Consider the following 24,509-nt stretch of genomic DNA (forward strand, 5'->3'; position numbering starts at 1 on the left):
CTGTCCACTTTACCTAAGTCATCTAATTTGTTGGGATATAGATCTTCATAAAATTTGCTTAAAATTCTTTTGGTTTCTAAAAGGGTTGTAGTGATGCTCCCTCTTAATTCTTGATTTTGGTAGTTTTTTTCTATTTTCAGACTGGCTAAGTGTGTTATCAATTTTATCTTTTCAAAGAAACAACAAAGGGTTTTTCTTTATCATTTTTCATTAATTTTTATTTTAAGCAAATTTTTATATTTAGTAAAGTATTGCTTGAACATTGTTTTAGAAGCTAACTAGTAACATGAACTTCATAACAAAAAATAATAGTTCCATTACTACTTCATTTCCAATTCTCCTGTCTTGAGTTAACCATCTCAGTTATCTGTTTCTTCTGGTATTTAACTTCAGTATTTCTAGATTATAGGCTTATACCATTATTTGACTTATTTTGTGATCTTAAGACACTATCTACTGATTTCTGATGCATGATAAATTTGTTCCTTGACATGATCATGCTCCCTATTCCTTCCTTCCCCCAACCAGTTCTCCTTTCCCTATCTTCTCTATTTATTTATGTTAAAATTTTTGGTAAAACAATCAATTGTTTCATTATTGTAACCATATAACTATTGTTTGAGTTGAGCCACAAAATACACTCTGATTTTACATCTTTTCTTACACAACTTTTTTCCCCATAAATTAATAGTTACCTCAACTCCTTGTTGGCTTTTCTATGTAGCTATTACTAAATCTACTCTTAAGATATTACTAAACCTTCTCTTAGTGTGGTTAAACACATCAGATAACGTCATCACTCCACTGGTCCCAGGAACAATCATCTTGGAGAAGTCCATGATCCTGCTCCAGTTCATACTCTTCCCACCCTCCACCAAAGTTTTACTGACATATAATTGAATAGTCTGTATTTAAAGAATACAGCTTCTATTCTATATGGCTGTCACCTGAAACCTCCTTCACCATCAATCTGGGAGTCTCACTGGCATCTCATGGTGATGGATCAATCTCTTGTGTCTTTTATCTATGTTTTCAGGTCTTTTGGTTTATTTGTTCATTGAATAAACCACCCAGTAACTTCTTAAGAAAGGAGGAAAAAATTGTTTAGCAACTTTGAATACCTTTCTATACCATATGTGAAGTATAATTGAGCAATGAATAGAATCTTAAATTGAAAATATTTTCTCACATTATTTGAAGACATCATTCCACTGCTTTCTCATTTTAAGTGTTGTGACACTGATTCTTGTTTTGTTTTGTTTTTAAATTGTGGCCATTTTTTTCTTTTGTCTCTCCCTTTCTGGAAGTTTTCAGAGTATCCTTCTTACTTTTTATTGTTTTAAAATTTCAAAATGATGTTCCTTGGTATGAGGTCTATTTGTTTCATAGTACTCAGTAAGCCACTGAGTTCTGGAACAGTTTTCTTGATTATTTCTTAAATAGATCCTCCCCTCCATTTTTTTCTGTCCCCTTTTTCTAGTACTTGTATTAGTCAGATGTTGGACTTCACTAGTTATTGTCTCGAACTGTAAAAGGTGTGAAATTTTACCCTACTCTAGGGTAAGAGGTTAGCCTGGAATGTTTTATGGATACAGGCAGAAGACATGAGACTCCTGGGTCAGAGACAAGGGACTTTATTAGTCAAGGCAGCATGAGCTTCTTCATGTTTGTGCCAGTTCTCTTTGCTTCCCAAGTCCCGTGGGGACAATGCAGGGGCAGGCCTAGGCAGATGCTATCTGTACAAGTAATAAATTTATGTAACAGAATAGGAAATCCCCAGATCAGAAAATCCTAAGCTTTTTTATAAGATGATGCAACAAATCTGTACAATTTTTACCCTAGAGGGAAATACTATCTTTATCATACTGCAGAGCAAACAAATCTGTCCTTTGCTCCTGAGAGAGTCACTAACTCTTTTCCCAAGTATGTTCACTATACAAACACCTTTGACAAGAGAATATGGAACAAAAGCCTATCAGTGTCTCTGCTCACAAGATGTATAGAAATGTGAGACTCATATAGAACTATCTACCAAGAGCTATTCCTCCAATTTTCTTATACTTTTTCTCCAATTTCCCTTTTGCCTTTTTCTTACCTTTTGAGAGTTTTCCTCAATTTTGCCCCCAAAACTTTCTAGTGAAATTATTTTTACTCTCAGAGTTTTAATTTCCAAGAGCTCTTCCTCATTTTCTGAGTAAGCATCCTATTTCATAATTAAAACAGCTTTTCATTTCCTTCTAAGGTGGTGATAGTGTTATTAAATCTTCTTCTGTCCCATTTGTTTATTTTGATCTTTGCCTTTCAAAGTAAGGACATTCTTCAACAATCTGCTGATTCTTAGTTGTATATTCAAAGTTAGAATGAAAAGATAAAACATCAATCTTGCATTAGCAGCACTTATCAACCACTGGGCCTACCAGTGAGATAAAGCAGTGGGACGACTTGGGTATTAAACTGGGGTCCTGCAAATGTTAAAATGTAAATTATTTTTCTACTAGACTAATATATTCAGGAAGGAATTCTCCAGCCTTCTACCTGATAGCATATAAGCCTAGATGTTAGTGTTCTGAGAACTAAATAGGAAGAGGTCATTGGGAGTTCCTTTTTGCACCCAATCTGGTGTGTGCCTTTCCAGGGTTCTACAGTACAAACTGCCTTGCTTTTACAGTTCTCCCCCATGATGGAAGTTAGGGCTCAGGTTTTCACTCTGCTAAGTTGGTTATCATTTATTCAACTACATTTCTTCTTTCAATTTTTACTGCCTCTTATCTGCTCTTCTCTCCTCTAACATTTTCTTTGTCTTTTGGAATTTATATATTTTTTATGACTTTTTTACTGTCACTTTAGTAGAGTTTTTCAGGAAGGAGAATAAACATTTATATTCAGCTGGCCATGTTATATAAACATAGCTCATAAACATATTTACAAATGTTCATACAAATTACTATGTTGTCCTTGATTTGTGCCAACGTACACTCCTCTACAGTAGTGTGATTGCTTTGTCATTACTGAGTATTACTACTATACACGTCTTTGCTAACCTAAGAGATTTTTTAAAATAGTACTTATGGCTGAAATGAACAGTTCTTAGATTATTAATGAATATTAACATGTTTTCATCAGTTTACTAGCCATTTTTATTTCAAATTCTGAGGTATATCTGTATAAGTTCTTTGCTCCTTTCCTATTGGAGTGTTGGGTTTTTTTCATTATCATTTTGTAAAAGTGATATTTAAAGATGTTAATTCTGAGGAAAGTATTTTTCCACCTTGATATCTGCCTTTTCATTTTAATGTACATTATTTTTACAGTTTAGAAATTCAAATATGTCAATTTTCCTTTATAGTTTTTCCATGCCTAGAAAGTCCTTATCTACAAATATTTACTAATATGCTTTCTCATGAATTTGATATTTTCCATTTTTATTGATCTATAATCCAATTAGAATTTACTTTTTCCATGTGTTATAAAGAATCTAGTCCTCCCCCCAAAATGCTTAATGAATTGTCCTAGCATTATTTATTACATAGTTCTTTAATTTCCCACTGATCTGTGATATGACTTTCATCATTTGTATAATCCACACATATACTGAGGTTTCTAGGATAGAAAGATGATCTATGAATTCTGCACACAAGACTTACTTACATTTTTGTATTAGTGTCATTTTGTAAAACTAAACAGCACAGACCTAGATATTTTATTCATTCATTCATTCATTCATTCATTCATTCATTCATTTAGTGCAAGGGGCAGGTCAGAGGGAAAGAGAGAACCTCAAGAGGCTCCAGACCCAGCATGGAGCACAACACAGGGCTCGATCTCATGACCCTGAGCTTACGACCTGAGCTGAAATCAAGAGTCGGATGCTTAACCAACAGAGCCACCCAGGCACCTGCAGGCCTAGATATTTTAATATCTGCCAGGGCTAATTAAAATTGACTCTTCACACAAAGCTTTAAAAAATAAAATACATGCCTAACTAGATGAGACTTTTTTAAAAAGTGTTATAACTACACATATTCATTCATTACTGACCTTTTCATTTTTCAGTACATTTCTAAAAAATTTCACATCAAAGAAAGCTTAAGTAACATCTGTATTTGAGACTATTCTAATATACATTCCTAACTATAAACAAATTTCTCCTATGAAAAAGATTTGTGTCTGTTTTTTAAAACTCTATTTGTTATTATTTTATCACTCAATAAACTCCACATGATGCTAATCAACTTATGTTTACAAATTAAAGTGATATGAAATGAACCTACTTTTAATTCTTAAAGAAAATGTTCTGGGGCACCTGGGTGGCTCAGTGGGTTAAGGCATCTGCCTTTGGCTCGGGTCATGATCTCAGGGTCCTGGGATGGAGCCCCGCATCAGGCCCTCTGCTCAGTGGGGAGCCTGCTCCCCCCCTCCCCGCCTACTTGTGATCTCTGTCTGTGAAATAAATAAATAAAATCTTAAAAAAAAAAGAAAATGTTCTGACATGTCTGGATGCGACTCTTTTTACAAAGAAAAAATACCAACTTTCCATAAAAGTACCATAGTAGAGTCACATACTTCAAACCTTAATCTTAAATTTAAGCCATGTTTAAAGTGGCTTAATTTTAAAATTAAATTCTGTGATATAAATATAAAATCATTTCTATAGAAAAATAATCCACTTCCTTCTGTATTTGTTTTAGTAACATAGTTCCATACCAGCTTTCCTAGTAAGCAGATTAAGAGAAAAAATAATCACCTTTATTTCTTTTAAGATTTTATTTATTTATTTGAAAGAGACTGAGAAAAACAGAGTAAAAAAGAGAGAGAGAGAGAGACTGAGCAGGGCAGAGAGGAAAGGGGAGAGGGAGAAACAGGGAGCAGGCAGCCCAATTCAAGACTCTGTCCCAGGACCCTGAGATCATGACCTGAGCCAAAAACAGATGCTTAACCGACTGAGCCACCCAGGCTCCCCAAATAATCACTTTTTTAAAGAGAAATTATCAATAGAAGCATGCAAGGTTAGCCAAACTACTTTCTTTGTATGGTTTTTCTATTTCTTCATAGTATTTTAAGTCCTAACAAACTTCATAAATCCTTAAAATGATTAGCTGTAATTTCCTATATAGTAATGTCCCTTGTATCAGTAAATGAAATGTATACTTTTCTAAGATTTGTACTTTTTAAATTTCATAATAGGGCACTAGATTGCCTAAATTGTTAATATAACAAATCCTACAATTTGCATATGTACTCAAAAATGCTTGAGTAATACTACCATTGTTGGCTATGAAAGGAAACTGAAAATCATAAATAGGTTTGTCAACAAGCTCTTAGTGACCTTTGGAGATCCCTTAACTCTCTTAGCTTCTTGCTTGTCAAAGATCCTAAAGTTCAACAATCAATAGTTACCATACTTGTCCAATGTCTACTATGTGTCAGTCGCTGCATTTAAATGTACTTCCTAGTGAAAATACTAGAAAAATTCACAAACATTTGGGAAGAATTTATATAACTTTAGCTTACAGGACTCAAAGAGAAAGAAATATGGGGGAAAGGGGCAAGAAAGAAAAGTGAGAAAGTCAGCAAGAAGGATAAAAAAGACAGAGGAGGGGGGCACCTGGGTGGCTCAGTGGATTAAGCCTCTGCCTTCGGTTCAGGTCATGATCTCATGATCTCAGGGTCCTGGGATCGAGCCCCACATCGGGCTCTCTGCTCAGCAGGGAGCCCGCTTCCTCCTCTCTCTTTCTCTCTGCCTGCCTCTCTGCCTACTTGTGATCTCTGTCTGTCAAATAAATAAATAAAATCTTAAAAAAAAAAAAAAAAGACAGAGGAGGAATGACACCAAATAAGGAGCTGGTCTTTGCCTTTGTCAATCTTGATTTCGTCCTCTAACATTGCTAGAGCCCTGCAACCATGCGCAGAGGTAGTATATTCAGTATTAACAGATGTACTGTGCACATCAGCCATCTCCGTGAGTTCCAGAAGAGACTGACACCGAACCTAAACAACATTATATAACAGTTGGTACACTCTGAATCTCCCAGTGTTGTGAGCCATATCAACTACCCCCTTATTACCTAAACTGTGATTCCATCATCACAGGAAGGATTGGAAGAGGGAGAAAATCAAGGGTGTTGAGTGCCTAGATTAAACTTTCTATCATTCGTCAAGAGGAAAGAAAGGAAAAAGGTTAGTTGATAAGAAAGTCATCCCCATTTATAAGAAAATATAAAAATATATGTATTTGCTCTACCAAATTGTGACTTCTAAAAATCCCATACGACTGTATCAACTACGCTAAGGAACATTCACATTGTTTCCAATATGCTGTGGCCACAAGTAAGGCTGCTATAAATATTACTGTACTGAGATTCTTGTATATTTGTACTTTAATTCATCTACTAGCAGTACAGGTTAGATTCTCATGAGTGAAACCATTAGGTTGAAGGGTGTATGGAATATATTAAATGTGAAGCAATGTTAAAGATGACTTTCTAAAAAGGAAGAAATTATTCAGATACCTAGCAACAAGACATACATGTACCTTTTTCCTAGCATCTCTGCCAAAAATGGATGATTTTAATTTTTAAAATATCTTTGAGATATAATTCAGATATTATAAAATTCATCCTTTTAAAGTGTACAATTTAATAGTGTTAGTATATTCACAGAGCTATGCAATGATCACCAGTAAGTTTAGTACAACTTTGTAACTTCATGAAAAGAAACCCCATACTCCTTCAGAAGTCAATCTCCATTTCTCCACCTTCTTCCAGTGCAAGGCAACCACTAATCTACTTTCTCTTTGTATAGATTTGCCTATTCTTGATATTTTGTACAAATGGAACCATACAATATGTGGTGTTCTGGGACTGGCTTCATTTACGTCACATTTTCAAGGTTCATCCACATTGTAGCACGTATCAGTACTTCATTTCCTTTTATCATTAAATAATATTCCTCTGTATGGGTACACTGTGTTTTATTTATCCATTTATCAGTTGAACATTTGGGTTGTTTCCAATAATTGGCCATTATAAATAATGTTGCTATGATCATTCATGTACAAGTTCTTAAGTGGATGTGTGTTTTTATAAACCTAGGTGGAATCAGTAGGTCATATGGTAACTCTATGTTTAAACCCTTTAAGGAACTGCCAAACTGTCTTCCAAAGTGTAATTTTAATTTTTGCCAGTTTGAAGGGCATAAAATAGTTTCACCATTATAATGTGCACTTACTTATAATGTGTACTCCCTTACTGAGTTTGAGACTCTTTTCTTTCATTCATTGGTAATTTAGGTTTGTTTTTCTTTAGCTGCTTTTCATCTCTTTGGTCTTTTTTTTTCTGAGTTACTTTTTTTGCTCCTTATAAACTTCCAAGAGTCGTGTATATTTTAGATATTAACTAATTAACTAATTAACTTCTTCGTAAATATTTTGTCTTGATTTAAATTAAACATTAGTGTTTTAATGTTGTGGTATCTTTTGTATAAAATATTCCAATTTTTGGAAGTAAACATATCTTCTGGGTTTTTGTGTTTATTAAAACGTTCTATCTTACTTCCAGATTATAAATGCAGCTACTGAAATTTTCTTCAAAAATTTTTATTTATTTTACTTTAAGTCTTTACGGAAAATCTGTATCCTATACAGAATGAAATAAAAACTTAACCATTTTTCTACTGAAATGATATATCACCTTATTCATATATTAAGTGATCAAATATAATGAATTTTTTCTCTGGATTCTCTATTCTCATGTTTTTCAAGCCTAAGTCAGTACTACTTGTTGCTTTTAAAATCAATTCAGTAGGCTTTATTTGGGCATTTAAAAAAATATAAAATAAAGGAAAAAAAACAGTACATATCATATATGACATGGGTAAGTCTTTCATGAAACTTTTTTTTTTAAGATTTCATTTATTTATTTATTTCTTATTCTCACATGTGGTGAGACGGCCTTAGGGAGGGAGTGAGGGAAAGAATTTCAAGTAGATTCCAAGCAGAGTACAGAACCCAACACGGGGTGATCTCTTGACCCTGAGATCATGATCTGAGCCAAACCAGTAGTTGGATGCTCAACTGACTGAGCCACCCAGGCACCCCTTGATTTCTGTTTTTTAACACAAACATATAAACACATAGGTCAAAGATCATAATGCATGTAAAATGTATTTCTTATTGTGAATTATAAGAAATAAAATCTAAAATCCAATCTTCCATTATATTCCATTAATCCATTTGTCCATTCCTTTGTGCCAATAGACAAATATGTCTGTTCCTTTGCTCATATGTATCTAATTCTAGTGGCTGTGTTCCGATGCATGGTAAAGCAGGTGCATCTCCCTTTTTAGCTACTACTGGATATTTCTTCTTCCATATGAACTACGTGGTCAATTTTTTCCTACCATTAACAAGATTTTTTTGCTTCTACTCTAATTAGAATTGCTGATTTGGAAGAAATTATACTTTTATGATACTAAGGTCCCTGCTGCCCATCAAGTATTTAGTATGTCCATTTATGAGACACAGTATGTTTCTGTAATTCTTATTACATAAGTCATATGGTTTACTTGTTAAATTTACTCCTAAGTATTTCATAGTTCTTGTCATTGTTGTGAAAGAAAAAATTCCCCATTTCCATCTGTGTGCTTACTGCAAATACAGAGAAATTTTCAGTTTTATTTATCTTATATCTAGCTATCTTACCAGATTCTTTTATTAATTCTATTGTTTATAACTTAAGTCTCTCCTGTTACCTAACCGTATTGCAAGGACCCCTAAAAATGGCAAATAGCTTGGCAAATAGTATAAAATGGCAACATGAGAATCTTGCTTAGCTCCTGACTGTAAAATGCTATTTAAGTAATAAATATAAGAAATTAGAGACCTATTCTTCTCTCTTCCATTTCTCAAGTTATTCCTCATGTTACAGTCTCTGATTCTCTTCTCTTGCAGCTTCTCAACTGTGCTACTAGTGAGAGGGTCTGGGTTCTGATGTCTGTGTAGTAGGGAAAAGAGTTGCTGCGGACTCTCAGTGTACCATTAAAAATACATATCCATACATTCAGGTATATGCATATGTGGCACAAGGTAAGATGCTGAAAGGAATAACAAGAAATCAAGAATGTCCAGAAAGACAATCAAACAAGAGATGAAAGACATATGAATAAATAATGTTATTTCAAATAGAAATGATACATGCTCCAAAGTCAGCATGAATCAAGAGTAGAGAAAAATAGTTACTTACAGTATAGAAACGGCAACAAGTAGAAATTACATATATATGACAATTATGCTATAATTTGGATATAGTATAAATTAAAAAGTTTTTGAGGGATTGGCTGAACTTAATTAGCACATGTACTACTATTTTCTTAGAGGAAAAGACTGCTTTCAAATGATTCACTTAAAAGTGAACTTCTAGGGGCGCCTGGGTGGCTCAGTGGGTTAAGCCTCTGCCTTCGGCTCAGGTCATGATCTCAGGGTCCTGGGATCGAGCCCCGCATCGGGCTCTCTACTCAGCGGGAAGCCCGCTTCCTCCCTCTCTCTCTCTGCCTGCCTCTCTGCCTACTTGTGATCTCTGTCAAACAAATTAAATAAATCTTAAAAAAAAAAAAAACAGTGAACTTCTAGCAACGTAACTCCTATATTTCTTAGAGACCACTTGGACAGATGATAATAACATTCCCCAAATTGTAGTACTGTCAGGAAAAGGAAGTAACAAGAAGAATAAATAAGAGCCTGGTTTACAATTCCCTTTCCTGATTACCCCTCGAAAAGAGAATTAATTTTATTCAATAAAAATAAAAGGAAATAAATCCTTATCCTGCAAATTTCTTAAAAATAGAAATTTTATAATTTCACATAATATATAATTTTCATTATAATGTTATAATTCACTGTTAAAGTTAATATGGCTTCTTATATTGCCAAAAATATCATAACATAAATTTTTACCAGGGTCAAAAATTTTCATCTTTGAATTCACACAGTGTATAATAGCGAAATGCAGCTGTTAAATAAAGCATAGTTTACTGGTTCATTCGTGCTATAAAAATATGACTGACATTTCATCTGGTCAACCATCTTAAAGGTTAATTCTTGTTTCCTGTTTCAGATTTTATTTCAGGTGAACTGCTCTGGACAGATTCTATTTACCTATTCCGAACAAACCACAAACTGTTTCATTGCTCACTCTTACTGTTAAGAACATATTGACTTGCTGCCTGCTCTGCTGTTTAATTCATTTATGCTGAGAGTCAGGCATGAAGACAGAATTTTAAATGTGACATTTGCAGGCTGTTAGGTCATTTAAGCTCTGACAACACTAGGGAATTCCTGACATATAAACTGGACCTGATTATCAAACACAGATAGGCTTCCCAAAGCAGCAAATTTCTGGTCATATTTTTTTTGTTATTTCTCATAGAATTTAATATTAAATTTCAATGTCAATGAAAAGATCTACATAGCCAACATTTTAAAGTAAAAACCTGTTTCTCAAACCAGAACTTCTTCTAATCAAATCCGCTAAATCAAAATCTTTTTCGTTGACAAAGACATTGGAAAGAGTCATGATAATAATTAACAATCACCTAAAATTCTGACATATTCTGATATTTAAGGGCTTTTAATATTTTCTATAATCTATAGATTCTGAAAAATCTGACAGTTCTGAAGGCCATGACTCTTGTCAATAGAGCATTTAAATTCTCAGATTCTGGCCAGGGCAGAGCCAGAATATATATATATATATATATATATATATATTTATTTATTTATTTATTTATTTATATAAAATTTATATAAAATCTTAGTTTAGACTTAGTTTAAATATCTACCACATTGCCTTCTCTAAAATTACAGTTATGCAGAATGGATGATAGAGACATTATAACTGGAAATGAAAAAAAAAAAAACCCTGCCCACATGACATTTAGAATTACACTTTACAAGAGTTGATAATGGGGTAGGGTGAAAGAAATAAGGAAAGATTGTTTTCTTATTTTAGCTACTCAAAAAAATTACAAGAAATGACAATTTTTCAGCTATTTTCCCTTGTCACTAACAAGTGCTACAGTGGTTCAAATGAAAGTTTTCTGAAATTAAGTCTTGTTGTTAAGTAATGAACAAAAATAATTCTGATCTTACCCTGTGTTTTATATAAGTAAGAATTCCATGATGCACAGCAAGTAGCCTTTTAATACTGTGCTTTGAGACTTCCAACTGTGATAGGTGGAGTCTAAAAAGGCATGGATGGCCTGGAATGCCTTTCAGCTATACCATATTGATTTTGAAAAACCTAACAAAGGCAATTACTTTTCAAAGATCAAAACTCTTGTTTCTTTCAAAAGAATAAAATGGGGGAAGCAAACCTGGTGTATTATCTGAGCTACAGGAAGTTGTTCAGCATATTTCAGTGGTTCCATTAGTTCCTCATTCATCCAGTCCTTCTCATATCTGAAAAAAAAAAAAAGAATTTAAAAACACGCGGCTCAGGTAAATAGTATTTTTAAATATGGCAAATATTTAAATATGACCGATATGAAAACTATTAAAAATTCTATATTTAATGTTTCTGAAATAATCAGTATTTATCAAAATCTATGAAAAACCACCTATTGATAATTTTTACATGACATATCTCTAAGTACATTCAGAATGCCTCTAATTACTATGGAATAAGATTAGCTAATATCATCTAATATTCTCAGATCCTGTCTTTTAATCTGTGCCTTAAAATATTTAAGAATTCCCTGTTTATAGGCTGTACTTTTTAATACAGTATTTAAAGGTCTTCAAAACCTGGCTCCAACCACGTTCAACCTCCATCTCTAGCAACTCCTTCTCTATGTACCAGTCTATTGCTTCAGCCACATCCAACCACCGGCTGCCTGCCAGTGGGCCTTGCAGCGCCTTGCCTCTCTGATGCTCCCCATTCCGTTTCCTGTTGGGACCAACCACCAATTCCTTCTTTATTTACTCCTCTTTCAAACATGATTTAAACCTGTCTAGATAAATTTTTCACCTCCCTGAAGATAGAAATCGTGTCTTATTCTTTCTTGTATAACCAATGTTCACTATATAATACTCAATAAATGTTTGCTAAATGAATATATGAAAATGAAGACAACAATAACTGAGAGATGTTATATGAAAAGTATTTTCTTTAATATCTACATTTACAATGAGATGCAGCAATGACATAATACAGAAAATACAGTACACAGTAAGTACACAGAGTACACAGTACACAGTAAGTGTACACAGTACACAGTCTAAGAATAAAATCTCCCCAAATGAAGACAATTAGAAAAAAATGTTTTTTTAAAAATTATTAAAATTTTTTGAAGTAGGAAATAACCATTAGATTTTAAAACAATACACCTAAACATATTTAAGCCTCTTTTACCCATCTTTTTCTGTAAATTACACAGGAACTTATTGATTTAAAAGTCAAATTTTAAAAACAGAAGCCTTAATTTGTCTTGAAAACTAACCAAACAAGACTGGCCTAAGTCTCTAGGGCTGCAATTAAGGAATGGGTTGATGAGAAATGTGGAAACTCTCCAGAAAAAAGGCAGATAAACAAGGACAGGGGCACCTGGATGGCTCAGTGGGTTAAAGCCTCTGCCTTCAGCTCAGGTCATGATCCCAGGGTCCTGGGATCAAGCCCCACATCGGGCTCTCTGCTCAAGCAGGGAGGATAAGGATATTATCACATGGGATTAAGGCCTACGCCAGTGACCTCACTTAACCTTAATTACCTCTTTACATACCCTATTCTAACTCATATTCTGAGGTACTCTCTCAACATATGATTTGTGGAGGGGACACAGTTCAACCCATAACATATATGTAAAATAAAATTTACCATTTTAACCATTTTTAATATCCAGTGTAATTATTATGAATGATCATCACTGTCTATTCCAGAGCTTTTTTCATCTTTTAATACTGAAACTACCATTTAAACAGTAACCCTCTCTTCTCCCCACCTTTACCTCTAGCAACCACCATTCTGCTTTCTTTTACCTAGTTAAGAGGTTCTTTAAGCTCTTAAATCATCGGCAAAATTTTGTCCTTTTTTTTTTTAAGGTTTTATTTATTATTTGACAGAGATCAAAGTAGGCAGAGAGGCAGGCAGAGAGAGGAGGAAGCAGGCTCCCTGCTGAGCAGAGAACTCGATGCAGGACTCGATCCCAGGACCCTGAGATCATGACCTGAGTCAAACGCAGCGGCTTAACCCACTGAGCCACCCAGGCGCCCCTAGACCTGAGCATAATTCCTAACTAAGACACCCAAGGTGCCCCTTGAGTGACGTTTTAAAAATGCCAAATGGTTAGTATGAAAAATTCCAGACACACTGTTATATTTTTTGTTGTTGTTGTTTTATTTGTTTTCTGAAACATATGAAAGTAAGTTGCAGATATCATGACAGTTACATCTAAATACATTAGCAAGCATCAACCAAGGGTAGGTTTGAAAATTTTCTTAATAACTACAGGACATTTTTAAAAAGCCACTCTAAGTATAATTCACAAGTAATCTTTGTATCACTTATCACTATGGACTTAGGGTTTTTTTGCTTATGTAGTGTTTTCATAATAAATTACAATTATTTCTCATTTTGAATTTCTTAAAAATGCCTATCATTTTCTTACTTTATATGTGCTAGAAGTGTGGTATCAAAGCTGATTTTCTTTCAATTTTAGTTATTTTCATTTTTAATGTATTTAAAATTTTAAACTTATTTTCATGTTTCGGCTTGGAGGCCTGCATGCCCTTTTAACCTTTTAACTTCTAATACTCAGACATAGGATATAGCTAAGTCAGTTCTTCTAGATCAATTCTCCCAGGCACACAGGACCCTTTTCAAGCTGGAGACGAAGATCCCCTTTTATTTCAGAAAAGTTTATTATTTTAAATGTTATGTCTGTTCATTTTCCATTTGTTTTTCTAGTTTCAGTTCTTCAACTAAATATATTGAATTTTCTCTATCATTCTCTCTTTGATCCTTTCAGCTCTCTTATTTCAGTTTCATTTTCTTGACTCTTTTTCATTTCTCTTCTTTACGTCTCTTACTGAACTTCTGGTAATATCTATCTTCCCTTGGGTACCTTGTAATTTAGTTTTCATTTCTGAAATGATTTTTGTCTTTTTCTGTCGATTTCCTTCCAGAGTTCAATCAGCTCCTGTTTCATACATCTGTTGTTTGTCCATTTCAATTGTGAGTTTTGGAACTCCAATTCATAGTGTCCTTTCATAATACAATTGCTTGTTTAATATAGGTTATGCATGTTTGAGTGTTGTGTTTCAGGTTTCTCACTTTATGGCTTTTCCTTTCTGTTTTTATTTTTCCTGTCATACTCTCTCTCTCTCCTTAACCCCCTGTGTGTGTGTGTGCTTATGTGTGTGTATGTTTAGAAGGTGTTATTTAAATTTTGTTTTCTTATAGCAATTTTGTGCAGATCCTGGCTTCTTTTTCTGTTGAAGATTATTTGTATTGGTTTTCTCCAGAATCAGCGATCGCAAGTTACCTTGTGATAAGAAGAGAGATCAGGTGGCTTATTAGGTTTCTCAGTTCAAGAGCACCCTCCTCTGTGGCTACAGTGAAGTGTAGATTACTTTAAAAATGGTACTTTTTGTGGTGGTTGTGGTGGTGGGAATAATTTGTCTTTTTAAAAACTTTATCTTGGGGCGCCTGGGTGGCTCAGTGGATTGAGCTGCTGCCTTCGGCTCGGGTCATGATCTCAGAGTCCTGGGATCGAGTCCCACATCGGGCTCTCTGCTCAGCAGAGAGCCTGCTTCCCCCTCTCTCTCTGTCTGCCTCTCCATCTACTTGTGATTTCTCTCTGTCAAATAAATAAATAAAATCTTAAAAAAAAAAAAAAAAAAACTTTATCTTATTTCCGGGATGCCTGCGTGGCTCAGTGGGTTAAGCCTCTGCCTTTGGCTCAGGTCATGATCCCAGGGTTCTGGGATGGAGCCCTGCATCCCTGCATCCGGCTCTCTGCTCAGCAGGGAGCCTGCTTCCCCCCCTACCCACCACTCCCCTCCCCTGCCTCTCTGCCTACTTGTGGTCTCTGTCTGTCAAATAAATAAATAAATACATAAATCTTTAAAAAAAACGATCTTATTTCCTTTGGACCCTTCTCTTCAGCTCTTTCTTTCTTTCTTTCTTTTACCACCAAGCCTCCAAAGGAACCCCCATTCCCATCCCTTGTAAGATATCTTCCATTCTCTCAGAATGAGTGCTTTTCTCAAATTGTCACCTAAGGTCAGCCACACTTTCTAAGCCCCATCTCCCAAATCCAGAGGCCAGGCCTCTGATCAAGTAGTTCATGCTTACAGTAATTCAGAAAAGGAGAAAACTATAAATGTTAATATATATATATATATATATATATATATATATATATATATATGGCTGCCATCCTAAGGAAACTGGGAATTTTTCTCTTGCAATATGGTAAGGTTCTCTTTCTTAAAGCCATCCTAGAATTCCTTTTATTTAATATTTTGAGTACCTCCTAATAGGATGTAATTTTTCTATTATCTTTTCCCAAGATCTTTAACTAAGATCTTTCTAAATAACTTCTATGTGGAAAATCTGTGCATTCCTTTTTTACTTGACTATTTTTTTTTAACTGTTTTTGTAGAAAACCACAGTAAGTGGAATTTGTTTATACTATAAAAGGGTTTTGGATCCAATACAGTGATGCTACCATCTCAAACCAAATATTATCCAAGTTCTCTGCATAGCTAAATAAAATACTCCTGGCAAAATTCTGACACCTGTTAAGTTGGTCTTTACAACCCCTCATCTCTTGTGTTCTTTAATTCTGTCACTGTGCCCTCAAAAATCTTTCTGTGCTATCCAAGCACTCCTGAAATACACTGTAAAATTACTTACTGTGTCCATACATCTTTGATTCAGAAACAGGCAAGATTTTTATTCTTTATTGCTCTATTGAGATTAGATTATTTGTATATAACATAACAAAGCTTATTGTGAGCAGAACACCAAGGCACCTTTTCAAACATAGGAAATACGCCCGACAAAAAAGAAGAAAGCAGAGACACTGTGTTGTGCCAAGTACAAACTAAAAGTTTAGGAGATTAATAAATAATTCAAGACACATCATCTACAGTAATTCAAAATCACTAAGAAGAAATTCTCAAAACGTATCAAAAACAGGAAGCTAGCCAAAGTTTGTGTAGTCTCTTAAACATGATAACTCGAAGTCATTACTTGAAACTAGAAGTATAAAAGAAACAAAATCAATTTCTTAATACAATTCTGTTTTTCCAAAAAAGATGGAAAAATTTCCACTCCAAAACTGTATTTTAAAAAATGCCCAAGCATTTATACAATTGACAACATATATTGTTGTACAAATACACTTGACAAATCTTGGCCCTACGACATTCCTAAAAGTTTAAAGAAGTGAGAAAAGAAACTCAAATGTATTGGTTAATAGAGACAAACACAAAATGCTATTACAACTCCAGAAAGTTCCCAAGAGTCATTGAAGATTATTTTGGTGAATACTGGTTATACCATGAGATAACAATCTAATGTATCATCTTCCTTGAAATGAGATTCCCCTCCCAAACTTGCAGCATCATCAATCTTATAATTATCAAACTAAAAACTTGTGTAAGAAGATAATAAAACATAACCTTGACTATCACTTACTTTGAAGAAGCACAAGGAAGAAGATGAGCCGGGGGAAGGATACATAATTTGAGGTACAAAAACCAGAGAGTTAACTCCCAAGAGAACTAAGCTCCCTTAACTTATGGTCCAACTGTTGAAATGCATCTTAGTTTACTGCAGCTTGCAGTATGGTATAAAAATGCACACACCAGTTAAAAAAGAGTATCTTCCTGAGCAACTCCATCAAGCAGTTTTAACAAAACCCCTGAAAACCAAGCTCTAGTTTGGGACTTCAGGAGTAATCTCTTGTCTGGTAGAAGCTGTAGGCAGGCTTTCCAAAAGTTCACAAAACCAGCTAACTTGTATACACATAAGCAATTACCTTTGTAGAGTCAAAAATAATTATAAAATAGCAGCATGAAGGTAGTCAGAGGGAGCCTGTCAAAATTAGTGAGCACTTACCCTGTAGTAGGCACTCCATTAGGTACACATAAGTGCAGTTATATGTGTATTATTCTAGCCATTTTATTTTGCTATTGCATAAATACCTGTGATGCATGAAAAGTATGTAGAATATCTACAGTTTCATTAATAAATTATATTCTATGTAAAACTGTGCCACTTGCTTTTTTCATTTAATATTGTTTTTGAAATCCAAGCACATCAATGTGATTATCAACCTAGTTTTTTCCTGTTAATAGGTATATGGCATAATATAAAAATGCTCCATTTTACTTAGATATTCCAATATTAATGGACATTTGCTTTCAATTATATATTATTAGAAATAATGTTGCAATAAACATCCTTCTAGGCTTTGTCTACATGTGCAAGAGATGTTCTACAACACATGAAAACTACAGTCCATGGGCCAAATTTGGGATGTCACCTGTTTCTGTATGTGCTATAACCTAAGAACGGTTTGTACATATTTTAATGGTTGAAAAATAAATTAAAAAAGAAAACTATTTCAGGACAAATGAAACATATAAAATTTGGTCATTAGCATCTATAGTTATTTGAACCAGACATTCATCTGTTACTATATTATCTGTGACTGCTTTTGCACTATAACAGCAGAGCATTTGCAACTGAGACTGTATGACCTAAAAAGGTTAAGATATTTAGTATCTGGTCCTTTATAGGAAAAGTTTGCCAGTGCCTATTCTGGAGTAATAATTTATAAGATGGATTTGCTAGGTCATAACTACACACATTTTAAATTTTGCTAGAAACAACCAGATTGCTATCCAAAGGGACTGGATCAATTTATGCTGGCCCCAGAAATGTGTACATTTCCATTTCCCTCCATCATTACCTCTGAATTTTCTACAACAGTATCTCATTGTTTTAATTTATACTTATTTTTAAAAAACACATCTAAATGGTCACTGAAAAAAAAAATCTTTCCTGTTTTCCAAATATATTTCTTTAGGTCATTTTTCTATTGGCTTGTCTTTTTTCTTTTTTAAATCATTGTGCAGATTTATATATATAATTTGGACAGAATTCTTTGACATACGTGTTGCAAATAATTTCACTCACTTCCTCTTAACTTTGTTTACTTTTACTGTATATATTTTAATTTTATAATTAGACTTTATCTAATATATATGATATGATAATATCATATATATGATATTCATATATTATATTATCAATATCATGTACTATTAATCACCTTAATATTAATTAATATAATATACTATTAATTACATGCACTATTAATTATTAATATATTAATAGTATATTAATATCATATACTATTAATATGATAATAGACTTTATCAATCTTTTAAAATTTGCTATGCTTTGGGTACCATGACATCTTTCCCTATTCCTATTTCTCTACTCTTACTAAGTTTAATAATTATGAAATGGTAGATTCTCTTAGATTTTCTATTACATGTTCTGTTAAAAAAAAACAGGGAAATTTTGTCTCTTCCTGATACTTGTATCTCCTAACTTTTCCCTTGTCCCCTTGTCTTCTTTGCATTAGTTGGGACTTCTTGTACAGTGATGAATTGATGAAATTATAGCATGCATCCTTATCTTGTCTGAATTGCACGGAGATGCTTCTAAAGATTCAGTCTTGGGCCACCTAGGTAGCTCAGCTGGTTAAGCATTTGCCTTCTGCTCAGGTCATGGTTCCAGAGTTCGGGGACTGAGCACCGTGTTAGGCTCCCTGCTCAGCAGGGAGTCTCTTTCTCCCTCTCACTCGCTCTCTCTCTCAAAATAAAATAAAATCTTTTTAAAAATAATAAATAAATAAAGATTAATCTTAAGTATAATATTTGTTGTTGGCTTTAGATACATGGCCGTTATAAAGTCAAGGCAGCTCCCTTTTATTTCTAAGCCATGTTGCTTTTCATCATTATTGATTGATTAATTTCAGTCCAATGTTTTCTGTGTATCTACTGAAACAATTACAAAATAATTATCATTTAGTGTAATGATAAGCCTAAACCATCACTGCAATTTTAAGAACTTCTATTTGGTCAGGAAGTATTTTTATTTAAAATGTACTGGAATTAAATTTTATTAAAGATTTATACATTTGTGATCATAGGCGAGACTGGCTCTATACTTTTTTCATACTCTTCTTATCTAGTTTTGGTTTTAAAAGTAACTAGTTCCACTGAATGAGTGAGGTAGCATGCTTGATTTTCTTTTTATTCTGTTCATAAATGTCAACTCAACGTGTCTTTGGTAGATGTCAGAAGGAAAAACCATTTAAGCCTACTGTTTGCTGGCAGTTTGTTGGGAGAGGGTATATATGTTTTACAATTGGGTGGAAAAAAAGAGTAAGTTTGTTTCTTTACTTGAAGAGTTAACTCATTTCTTTTACTGACTTTTTCCTAAATCCCCTCTAAATATTACTTTAGCCACATTCCAAGTGACTTTTGTGCCCTTCTATTGAAAACTTCTCATTTGGGGGTTTTGTTTTTAATTTAGTATGACCACCTATTCTTTCAAATGAGGTATTTGGTCTAATTATATTTAATTTCTTAACTGATATAGCTGGATTTATAACTACTATCTATTTTCTATTTCCCATCTATTTGATGTTCTTTTCCTTCCTTTCTTCTTTTGAATTAACCAAATATCTTATTAGTCCTTTTTTTCCTCTTTTAATGTGGTAATGAAACATATATTTATCATTTTAGCAGTTACCTTGTATATCAGAACACCTAACTTTGACTTGTTAGTCTAATCAAACTGTTTACATTTACCATTTCTCCAGTAAGAATAGTATTTTACACTTCCACTTATCTGTTTTGCATTATTGTTATATATTTTAATTCTACATATATTTTTTAACTCAACAAAATCTTTTTATTTTGTCTCATCAATATGTGATTATTATAAATGATACACTTACCTATTCTATTTCTCTTCACTCCTTACTGAGTTTCTGTGTTTCCCTTTAAAATCATTTCATTTCTGGCTGAAGAACTCCATTTATTTTTATTTTAGTTCAGGTGCATTGGCAACAAATCCTGTTTTATCTGTCTGAAAGCATCTTATTTCACCTTCATTTTTGAAAGATATTTTTGCTGTGTATGGAATTATAGATTAGAAGTTTTCTTCCTTTTAGCACTTTAAACATGTTATTCTATTGTCTTTGGTTTCTACTGTTTATGTCAGTATCAAAGGTAACATGTCTTTTCTTCTCTGGTGGACTTTAAAGATTTTTCTCTATGATTTTCCAGCATTCTACGATGTGCCAAGTTGTGGTTCATCCAGCTTAGGGTTAGCAGAATTAGCTGAATGTGTTTTGATGTATTTCATTAGTTTTGCTCATTATCTCTAACTATTGAATCTTTTCTATTTTCAATCTGTCCTCCAGTGTAAGACACTATACATAATATATTATAATGAATCTACTGCTTCTGACTATCTTTTTTGTTTACTTCTTTCTCTGCTTCAGTTTGGATATTTTCTGTTGAATTGTCTTCAGGCACACTAATCCTATTTTCTGATGCATCCAATTTGACATTAAGCCATTCACTGAATTCTTTAGTTCAGATACTACCTTTTTCACATCTAGAATATTCACTGCATTGTTTTAGATATATTCATATTCTCTGGTATTTCCTTAACTTTTCATCTGTTTTCAAGAATTTTTCCCTTTTTTCTTGAACAAAACATGATTTATTTAATATGAACTTACAAGATTCTTATCTACTAACTCCAAGTTCTGGATCACTTCTTGGTCCACTTCTCTATCATGTTTTATTTTTGTTTTACTCTTGGTAAATGGTTATAATATACTGTCTAGTATGTATCCAGTAATTTCTCATTGATTGTACATAGGAAATTATATATTGAAAAATAAAAAATTAAAAACCTATTGACAATCCTATTTCCCATCTGTAAAGATCCACACTTTCCTCTACTAGGCAGCTAGAGAGTGAGGGTCTGATCACTTCCATTCAACCAGAGAGACGGAACTGAATTCCGACTGCCTTACAATTTTAGTAAGACTCATTTACCTTTAATTTGCCCTCATTCTTATGATAAGGACCTTCAATGTTCAAACTGAAGCCTGCAGGTCTTTGTCACCTCAATACAGATGGATTGCAGAAAATGCCACTATGCTTTTCAAAGGTTTCTGGTTTAGATTTTTGTCCTGTTGTCCTGTGTAGCTTCAGAATTAGGCACACTAGGCTCACCAAACTGCCGAAAGTTGTACAACAATGTTCACTGTCCCCATTAGCGACCCTTATCAGAGACCAAACCCAGCCAGATTTCTCCAGTGCAGAGGTGAACAACTTTTTCCTGTAAAGGGCCAGAGAATATTTTAGGCTTTTGGGCCATACAATCTCTGTCACAACTACCCAACTTTGCCATTTAAAGCATGAAAGCAGCTATAGACAATATCTAAACGAATGAAGGAACAAATATGGCTATTTTCTGATAAAACTTTATTTACAAAAATAGGCAGCAGGCCAGGTAAGGCAAATGGGCTATAGTTTGCCAATTTCTGTTCTTGCTGCATCTAGAATCAGTAAGTATACCCAAAAGGAAAAATAATTACAAATTGTGTGTAAAGGCACCGTCCCCATAACTGGCAATCCTCAGTTGGTATGTTCTTAGGGAATTCTCACCCTGAAGACCTTTATTTCCTCCGAATTACAAGACTAGTAAATTCAGCCCTGGTTTTCAGGGGTTTCCTGCTGAGCAACAGCTTTCCTTCAGTTTCAGAATTTGGCAAATATTTTGAAAGGGAAACTGGTCATGTGACTGAGGCAAATATCTTAAAAGGGAAACTGGTTTTGTGCTTGAACGACAACTGTGTTACTCTAGCCTCACACAATCACCAAAAATTCCACTGATTTCTCTGTCTACAAGCAATGACCCAACTTCTAAAAGTAGCTACAGATTTTGAGGTCACCTCTGAGAAGTTTTCCCAAATCTGGATTTTTAGCTTCTTGGTCCTCATTGCTTCTGTACTTCTCTGATGTCTTTAAAAATGTTATTTTGGGGGGCGCCTGGGTGGCTCAGTTGTTAAGCATCTGCCTTTGGCTCAGGTATGATCCTAACATGCATCCTGGGATCAAGCCCCACATCAGGCTCCCTGCTTGGCGGGAAGCCTGCTTCTCCTTCTCCTGCTTCCGCTGCTTGTATTCCCTCTCTCACTAGCTCTCTTTGTCAAATTAATAAATAAAATCTTTTAAAAATGTTATTTTGTCTATCTTTTCTAGTTGTTCTTGGTGGGATCACATAAGGCTGTTGCAAATTACTTCATCCTATCCAGAATCAGAAACTGTATCCTACTACTTTTGATGTTTAGTATTTTCATTATTACTCATTTCTAAGAGTTTTTAAAATATCCACTGACATTTTATTTATTCTAAAAATTACTCAAAATGTGTTTTAGAACTTCCACAGATATATATTTTAAACAATCATTTTTTTGCTATTGATTGTAACAATGATGTGGTGATCAGAAAAAAAAAGTTCATAAGATTCTAACACTTTATAGTTTTTAAGAATGCTTGTTTGACCAACTATGGGTCAATTTTTTTTTTTTTTTAAGATTTTATTTATTTATTTGACAAAGAGACACAGTGAGAGAGGGAACACACGCAGGGGGCAGTGGAAGAGGGAGAAGCAGGCTTCCCACAAAGCAGGGAGCCCAATGCGGGGCTCCATCCCAGAAACCTGGGTTTAAGACCAGAGCCAAAGGCAGACACTTAACAACTGAACCACCCAGGCGCCCCCATGGGTCAATTTTTTAAAATATTACATTTGGGCTTGAGAAGAATGTTTACTCTCTAACTGTTGAATCTACCAGATCAAGCTTATTAATCATGTTGTTCATATTCTAATTTAAAAACATTTGGGGAAATGTTTTTTATCAATTTCTGAAAAAAGGTTTCTGATAATGTGATACTGAAAATCTTTTACAATGGTGAGTTTATAAAATTCTTTATGTAAATTTAAAAAATATTATAGTTCTGTTATTAGGTATTGCAGTTAATATGTTCTCCCTAATGAGTTAAACTTTTAACCATTAGTTACCCTCTTTATGCTTGCAAATGCCTTTTCCTTAAGTCTATTTTTCTGATATTTACATAAATGTAAGGTTTTTTTTGTTAGCAGTTGCCCAGTAATTCTTTTATTTTCAGATATTTAATGTCATTATATTTTCTGCCTGTAGTTAGAGTTGTTTTTATCCTAATACTATGATCTGTTTTTAACTAAAACTCATTTATTTAAATGTATTCTTATAAGCAGCATAACTGTAATTATTTGTTTTCTTACTTTGTAATTTCTATTTTTCTGGTCTTCTCTTGTTTCACCTTCCACTCCTTTGCAGCTTAATTGATTTTTTAAATTCCATTTCTTCTTCTGTACTCTTATCTTATTTCCTCTATTTCTATTAATTTAGTGGTCATTCTCAAAGTAAAATGCATACCTACCTTACTATCTAAAGCTATTAAAACTTACTACTCTTCTCCCCCTTGAAAAAAACCTCAGAATACTTTAAAACCCATCACTTTCTCCTCTCCTTACGTATTATTATTGTTAAATATATTAGTGCTTTGATTTATCTTATTTACCCAATTGTCATCATTATTGTCATCATAATGATAAAACATACTCAATTTTTGTTAAATCTCCTACCATTTTTACTAATCAATAAGCTCAGCATTCTTCCTTCCACTCTGACTTCTCCAGCTCCTTGGCCTTCTTCAAGAAGCACATCTGCTTTAGATATTGTTTATGTGTATTGATTCAAAATACTCTCAGTTTCTATATGTTTGAAAATGTTCTTATTCTTTGTTCATTCTTTAACCATAGTTTAGCTGGGAAATCAATTTTAAGCTGAGTTATTTTCTTGAGCCTAACTACTCACAAATAGACCCACTGCTTTTTGTCCTTACTCTCACAGAAAGCCATTCTAATTCAAAACTCTAGATTTCTAATATCAGGAATTATCATTTAGGGGAGCCTCACCTTCCACATTTACTTACCCCTTGGATTTTAGCTTCTTATACATACTCCTCAACAGATTTTCCTATCACTGAGGAAAGTGGAGCTGCCTACTGGGAGCCACTATTCAGCAATGGGCTTTTATATACTTTGTGTCTCAGAGATAAAAGGGCCTGCAGCAAGATAAAGCATGGTTCCTTTAAAGGCATGCATGGATTAGGGTGTACCTGGACACATCACTGGTTGGCTTTAGGAGAAGGATTCAACTCACTGATACTTTTTATAGTAAGTCTAAGTAGGCCTAGAAAAAAAGGGAGAAAAGAATCTGAGCTTGTTGCCAAATTCCTAGGGAAGCTGCATTTTTGGAACAAAAATTGCTACTACATAGAAACAGTATATACAAAACTGAAC

At 33.8% G+C, this 24,509-nt stretch overlaps 1 protein-coding gene across 1 annotated transcript in view; it reads right to left on the minus strand.

Moving 5' to 3' along the window:
- PIGK (phosphatidylinositol glycan anchor biosynthesis class K) overlaps positions 1 to 24,509 on the minus strand; it is a 132,027-nt gene that overhangs the window by 35,541 nt on the left and 71,977 nt on the right. Inside the window, exon 10 of the mRNA XM_082686617.1 lies at positions 11,368 to 11,452. Coding sequence (XP_082542743.1) covers positions 11,368 to 11,452 — 85 coding nt within the window. The remainder of the gene's footprint in view (positions 1 to 11,367; positions 11,453 to 24,509) is intronic.

Source organism: Mustela nivalis (assembly GCF_964662115.1).
Source record: "Mustela nivalis genome assembly, chromosome: 10".
In the NCBI taxonomy this organism is placed as follows: Eukaryota; Metazoa; Chordata; class Mammalia; order Carnivora; family Mustelidae; genus Mustela; species Mustela nivalis.